The 7,877-nt window shown below is 36.3% G+C and overlaps 2 protein-coding genes and 1 long non-coding RNA gene across 3 annotated transcripts in view; 2 read left to right on the forward strand and 1 right to left on the reverse strand.

Annotated features, from left to right (window-relative positions):
* LOC127841657 (uncharacterized) overlaps nt 1-7,877 on the reverse strand; it is a 425,798-nt gene that overhangs the window by 250,216 nt on the left and 167,705 nt on the right. The window lies entirely within an intron of this gene.
* On the forward strand, nt 5,603-7,773 carry LOC127842205 (uncharacterized; the record flags this gene model as incomplete). Its single annotated transcript, XM_052371558.1, has 2 exons — nt 5,603-6,098; nt 7,058-7,773. Coding segments are annotated over exons 1-2 (792 nt in total), but the record flags the coding sequence as incomplete, so codon positions are not given.
* The window catches only part of LOC127841671 (uncharacterized), a 660-nt gene continuing 575 nt past the window's right edge, over nt 7,793-7,877 (forward strand). Inside the window, exon 1 of the long non-coding RNA XR_008031198.1 lies at nt 7,793-7,877. This exon is cut by the window's right edge and continues 187 nt beyond it. This is a non-coding gene — a long non-coding RNA (uncharacterized LOC127841671).

Raw genomic sequence — 7,877 nt, forward strand, 5'->3', positions numbered from 1 at the left:
TAAATGTGACCTTTATAACTATGCATACGACAACACTTTATCCTGCAGTGATGCAAATATAGATAATGTTATTGAATCTTTGGAGTCTGATAGTCAATCACTTATAAAATGGTTCTCGGACATCACATGCAAGCCAATCCTGACAAATTTCAGGCAACAGGCAATTGCGATTGGTAAAAGGACAAAAGATCAAAATATTAACTTTTATTTGAATGGCAGTACAATCCCATGTGATGAATCTGTAAAACTTTTGGGGGTCACTTTTGACTTTAAACTTAAATTTGATAAACATATATCCAGTATCTGTAAGAAGGCATCAAGGCAGCTTAACGTTCTCAAAAAGATAGGAAAAAATCTATGTAAACTAGGAAAGTTAAATATATATTACTCTTTCATCCTTTCAAATTTCAACTATTGCCCACTTACTTGGCATTTCTGCGGGGAAGTATTTACTAAAAAACTTGATAAAATTTAGGAAAGAGCATTAAGGTTTATATATGATGACTACAATTCAGATTATGAAACTCTCTTAACTAAATCTAAATTACCGAATCTAAAACTAAGAAGAATTAGAACAATTACACTAGAAATTCATAAAATTATTCATAAACAAGGACCAACTTATTTACATGACTTAGTTACTCTTAAATCCCATTCTTTCAATTTTAGGTATAAAAATGTAGCTACCATACCACAGGTAAGAACTAGTTATGGCAGCAACTCTTTTCGTTCCTATGCACCCAAACTTTGGAACTCCCTCCCCCAACATCTGAGAGAGGAGGTTAACTATGACCGCTTTAAAAGTCTGATTGGGTCATGGGACGGGGAGAGTTGCTCATGTACTTTTTGCCAATAAACCTCTCTTGTCTCATTCTAGTCTGTGCTTCTTATGATGCATGTCGTGCATGTATATTGTATTTATTACGTATTTATTTTGCATTCATTCCTGCAGTTGCTAGTCATAGCATGAGTTATGTCATTAGTTCAAAATCCTTTTGCTTTTGCATGGCATTATCCTTATTGCGTATAATTTTCTATGTGTGTTCAAACTATATGTTGCCTCTTGTTACATGTATGATGTGATGCTGTTTCTTTATGGTGTGAAAGCTGCTTTTGTTTTGCATGACATTATCCTTATTGCGTATAATTTGCTATATGTGTTCAAACTATGTTGCCTCTTTGTGACATGTATGATGTGATATTGTTCTTTATGGTGTGTAAGCTGCTGATCAGTTCCCTTCAAATCTGATTTAAGGTGATAAGTTCTTTAAACTTATTTTAAGTGTCGCACTTTTGTGTTCTTTTTTCTATGTCAGTTTTTTATCCTTTCTCCTTTTATGGCAGTTTTAGACCCTGGGTCAAGGGTCAAGATCAGCAGCTTTAACACAGCTTTTAAATAAACTAATTTATTATCCCCATTTTCTTTTATGTATGTTTCTCACTGTGATTCTACAACGTGTTTTATAAATTAACTTATAATTTGCATGACCATGTAATTTCTTATCTTTGTGTTCCTATGCGTAATTGTTATATTGTTATGTTTATGTTATGTCGGTCAAAAGCTATTCATAGCTTATGTAATAATGTTTTGTATTCATACCGACAATAAATAAATATTGATTTGATTTTTGATTTGAGCGTATCTATATTAAACTCAGGTTCAGTGAACTTTTATATAAATGCGTTTTCCCTGTCGAATATTTTTTAAACCAAGTGTTACCCCGTAGAAACATCACTTCGAGTCCTCTCTGCTCCTGTGGTTCAAACAAAACGCCATACCACTACTTATTGCAGTGCCCAAATTTTGAGTTTATAGTTTGCTTCGATAACGTATGCGTCTTCAGCCGACTTCGACATTAATCCCCCGATCACTGGGATTTAAGTCGTCCGTTTATATATGGCGCCGAAGGCAGCCACGGCACATTGACTTATTTCTCTCACAGGTACCCATTTATACACCTGGGTGGAGAGGAGCAAGCGTGGGATAAATTTTTTACTCAGAAAAATCCAGTGCTCCGAGCGGAATTCGAACCAGGGATCTTCCGATCCCAGCATCCTACCACTAGACCACTGTCCCTACAACATACGTAACTCATTCATTTCAAATCTGCTGTGTCTATTGACATTAAATAATCCACTATGTGGAGATGATCGGCTATCACCTGAACACAACACACATTATTTCAACGTGCCAAATGCTTCATTGCAGTAACAGCACGCTTTGACATATAGACAGTGGTTCGGAAGGATCCCTTTCCACCTGATCCCACATAGGTGTGAAACAATACGAATTTCTTTCTTTTGCAAATATTACTGGTTTAGATTGAGTTCACGTGGTGTAAATTCCTCGAGATCATTCCACAATAAAATTTCAAATTAGGTATCATATGCAGATATTTCAACCGTGTAAGAACCATACAACATTTGGTCATCTTACAATAGCATTCTTAAATATCCATATTACATTATTTTCTTCTCTATAAACTCCAGCATGGAACAGACCTAAAATAAGAATCAAAGATGTTTTTCTTTTTATTCATGAAACATTTAATAATTATTGACATGCACATAAATATTATTAAAACATTACAGGTGTCTGAAAATTTAGAGACACAAATTAATGTATCAGAAAATTATAATAATATTGACATAAAAACAATAAATCGATGTACAATAATTTTCGTGTGATTAACTCTTCTTTTTCTGCTTAAAGGAATAAATACAACTTCACAGTTTTGCTTAATCCTGCATGAAATGATATTTAACAAAAAGGTAAAAATAGAAAACATTATGCTCCCTTAACAGGACGACACTGTTGCAAAGGGTGTTGGGTGAATCCATTATTTTCTACTGGTATACATGGTTATTCACCCAATTACGCGAATCTATTTCATCAGGCATGCATCTGCCAGGTTTTATGATCTAAATCTGGAAGTGAAAATCCATGATCGAAGTGTCACGAGATAAGCGAAAACAAAGCCGAAGTCTGTAGAATATCGCGGTTAAATATATGTCCGAAAATTAAGAGACATTAATTATGGACGCAAACCCGTATATACGAAAATTAAGAGTCAAGAAAAATAATTATTTTTGCTAAAAAAGAGAGTCCGAAAACTAAGAGTGTCCGAAAATTCAAAGTTATTACGGTTTACTCAGAGCCAATAAATATTTTAAAACTAATATTTTCATGTTACGCTCACTCAGAATCCAGTGACATCGCATATCGTTGATTTTATTTTCCTGTTTTAATAAAATAAAGCCTCATCGCCGTTTATTGCATTTTATTTATCAATAGTTTTTGGCATAATTTGCATCTTCGAATTGTACGCCTTATCGGTTATTGAGCAGGCGTGCGTACACTGCGGCATTCATTTTACGCTGAAGTTGTGTATGCTCGTTTTTTGCAAAACTCTTGTTTGCTTGTTTCTGCTTTTAGAATTGTAATGACCCGTTATTTACGAAACTCTTGTTTGCTTGTTTCTGCTTTGGGAACTATAATGACCCGTTATTTGAGAAACTCTTGTCTGTTTGTATCTGCTTTGGGAATTGTAATGACTCGTCCACTTAAAAGTCCCCCTATTTTCCTAGCGACTCGCTTTTAATTTCATTATAGCTTGCTCATTATCTTTTAACGATCTTTTAATGGGTGGTGCGGTGGTCGAGTGGTAACACTCCGGTCTACCATTCCATTGGTCCCAGGTTCAAAACCTGGCCGGGGCACTGGAAATTTCAGAAATGCTTCAAGTGTTTCCCACCCAACTAGAGATGTACTGGTATGAAACCCAGGTAATTCTCGCGTGTATCGGTGCTATACACTGAGCACGTAAAAGAACCAAGGTATCTATTCGCAAAGAGCTAGGGTATCGCACCCGGATTCCTTGTATCCCAATACTGTCTCTTCTGCTTGCTGTCTCTTCAGCAAAAAACCAAAAGGACCCCATTGGAAATAAGTGCTTGCACTTTCATGGGTTATCCTTGACCGCAAGGTCAAAATAAATACAAATACAACGATTCGCCCTCCTCACTATTATGGGGCAGGTGTGAAAGTTTGTAGATGATGTATAAGAAAACCACCTTTATATTTGTTAAAATATATTTATTGTTAAACGAACATATAGATATGTACATGTCTTGAATAAAATGTCTGTCTGTCTGATAAAAACGTTCGATAGCTATTTTACAAAAATATAAATAGCGAAGCTCTCCCATCTTACGTTAGGGCTCGCCCCTTTTTTAATTGCCACCCGCCCCAGCTGATATTTTGATATGAATCGGTTGTATGAGGAATACATTAGATGTACAGTTAACAGTTATACATGTGATGTAATCTTCATGCGCGTTGAAGTGTGTTATTATCTGTGTTACAGCGTTTATTGATCATTATGTTATATAAACCTGCTGTCAATGTGACTCACTTTTGAATTGTGGTCTAGAAAAACGTAAGGTACTTGAAGTCAAAGCATTTAAAAAGAAATTAAGAATGTTTTTCACACTATTTGAACTTTAACGAGTTCGCTCAATAACAGTCCCTTTAGCATGTAGTTTTAACCAAATCGCATCAAAGCTTGCAAAATCTTCGAAATTAAGATATGAAAATTTGTTCACTCTTATTTGGTTTAGTATATAAACCATATATTTATTTCAAAACAAGTCCGATTTGGAGTCCTTTTTTTGTAATAAATAAAGATCGCGTAGGTGTAAATATGATATGCTTCTAATTTATAGTAATAAATCCAAAAGGAATGAGAATTGGTGTATTAACTCATAGCGGTCATTTTAATGTTCCTTAAAATATACATTGTAATTTGTAAGTATATCACATGTTGTAAATCTGTTTTTATCTAGGAACTTTGTTATCTTCGAAAACGAAGCTTTTCTAAAAATAAAAGCACAAATACAGTATGTTTAATGGCATAGCTTTTATGCATTTTAAACAATTTTAAAGATTAATCAAATAGTCATCGTTAAAATTAATTTACTTTGTATATTTTCTAAACAAATTTAATAATGTTATGTAATAAAAATGTTAAGAGACATAAATATTGAGTCTCTCATATTTCTTTTAGAAAGCTTTTCATGATTGTTTTATTGCATGTATATGTAAATATTATGTATCATGAAGAGTGAAACTGAAATAAACTATTAAACTAAACTGTTGTCGTAGAGGTGGCAATAGGACTTGCATTTGAAATTAGATGGCAAATACAAAACAATACTAAACTATCCATCAACAACTAATTAAGCCGGTTTACAAATTTACGAAACGCATACGTGGGTAATGTGTACGCTAGCCCATGTGTTTCTAGTCGGTTTGGTCCGACTCAAAGGTTGATACCGTTGCTTATGCGAAACCATGATAACACAGTTTAACTGTATTATATAATATAAATCGTGTGTTTAAATTATATAAGCTTTACAATTAAAAAATACAAAAGGCAGTATACTAAGTTAGCAGAACTAGAAGTTCGAGCACAGCCACATAACGTATGTGAGGAGTGGTCATCAAAACTCTTCTACGGACACTCGCCCCCCATTTTCCGATTCAGGAAGGGGAAATGGTCGGTTACTCGCACAAGGCTGTGTAATTAGTATTGAAAAAAATCAAACCGAGGAAACGTGTGAATGATTAAACTGATCACCGTGACACGACTGACATACGTTTGAAACCAATTTAAAATCCAACCGAACCATCAAACAATAAGAACAAAACGATATGGGCCTGATAGGCCTTCTGTATGGAAATAAAAGTGTATGTTCAAAGAAACATATAAATCATTCAAGTACCTGTGCACTTTGTTTTGTGAATATGTTCATTGAAGTTTACCACTAACATAAATCAATCTGGTCAGTACAGTTGGCATATGCTAATGCCCAATAATTGATGGGGTGATAAGAAAATTTAATTTGAGATTGAGTGATATTTTTATTTCCTTATCATAACGCAAAGGTGTTCATGAATGATTACATTTTGCAACGTCACTCTTTAGTCCACACTATATAAGGGTTAAGGTGTTAAGGCATTATGAGAGAGCTTAAGCTACACACCACCATGAGAACTTCAATTGCTGTACTTGTGACAGTGCTGGTCGTAAGCGCAGGTAAGATTTGTATGTCTTTAAAGATTAAAATAATAATAATTATTATAATTATTATTTAATACTCGTCTTCAAAAATTGTTGTGCGTTATAAGAAATGCAAACGTGAGCGAAATTAGAAGCGAAATACAAAACGCGTTTGAGTAAACACGAACAAGATATTTAAATCTTCAGATGAAAATGTTGGTCGATGTTGACCGAGATTAAAACTACATTAAGAGCGTTCTTTTTATGTAATATGGATCCTTAAATAAATTTTAATTAAACCGCGACAGCATCAAAATGATGTTTCCGGGAAAATAATAAACACGAAATTTCAATTAAACGGTGTGAATAATACTTTATGTGTGATTTGTCATAAACAACGATAACTAAAAAGACATAAGGGAATAAATACTATTGACAGGAACGTTTTTTATGTTTATATTATCATCAGAAGACGATCTACTGCGCAGTAAACGTATCGATTTAGAGAGTGCTGTACTCCATAATGTTCCATTTAAAGCCATATACATACTAAAAAATCAACGAATATTTCGTAAATTATTTCGTAAAAGAAAGTTATCCAAAGTTATCCAATATCGCGTTTGCTCGTAAATGTTCGGATATTGTCGCGGGAATTCGCATGAAATATATTGTGTCAGAAAAAAATAAAAACGAGCATTTTGTATATCATTAAATCTCTGTTATCATACCACATCTAGCGTTGAAATGTTGGATTAAGATAAAAGGAACATGAATGTTTTATGGAATGACTTTATTTTACGAAATATTGCACGGAATATTGTACGAAAAATTTTACGAAATATTCGTTGATTTTGAGTAGTTATGTGGCTGTAAATATTATTACGTAATCTTGCTGTCGTAGACAGTCTTATTCGAATGTCACACCACTTGTCATAAATGTTTGTATCGATGTTCAGTGACACGTATCATCATTAAAACGCTATCCATTGTTTTAGTTTCCGGCTTTCGAATGAAAAGTGGATACGGATACGGGGGCGGAAACGGTGGAGGCTATGGTGGAGGATCCGGCGGAGGCTACGGTGGAGGATACGGCGGAGGCTCCGGTGGAGGATCCAGCGGAGGCTACGGTGGAGGCTACGAAGATGGATACGGAGGAGGTTATGATGGTGGATACGGGGGAGGCAACAGTGGGAGCTACGGTGGTGGAAACGGTGGCTTCGGCGGAGTGCAAAGCTTTGGAGGTTTCGGTGGCGGAGGACTAAGCTTTGGAGGTTTCGGTGGCAGTGGGTTTAGAGGCTCCACCGGTAAGAAGGGGTGCTATGGTAAACACTGCGCCCTTGGTGGGGGCAGTGGTGGTTTCCTAGGCGGCTACGGTGCTAGAGTTGGCGGTGGATACGGAGGTAGCTATGATGGTGGTTACGGAGGTGATTACGGTGGCGGATTCGGAGGTGGCAAGGGAGGTGGTTACGGCTTAGGAGGCGATTACGGTAGTGGTTATGGCGGTGGAAACGCAGGTTTGGGAAATGGTTTTGATGGTGATTCTGTTGGTGGATACGGAGGCTTTGGAGGTTTGGGTGGTGCTGGGTTTGGAGGTTTCACCGGAAAGAAGGGCGGAGGCAGTGGTGGTTTCCTAGGAGGCTACGGTGGTGGATACGGGAACGGAGGTGGTTTTGGTGGTGGAAACGCGGGCGCTTTCGGTTCGGGAGGTGGTTTCGCTTTCGGTTCGGGAGGTGGTTTCGGTGGTGATTATGGTGGTGGAAACGGAGGGGGTTACGGTTTAGGAGGTGGTGTCGGAGGTGGTTTTGGCGGTGGTTC

The sequence above is a fragment of the Dreissena polymorpha genome, chromosome 8, assembly GCF_020536995.1.
Source record: "Dreissena polymorpha isolate Duluth1 chromosome 8, UMN_Dpol_1.0, whole genome shotgun sequence".
Lineage (NCBI taxonomy): Eukaryota > Metazoa > Mollusca > Bivalvia > Myida > Dreissenidae > Dreissena > Dreissena polymorpha.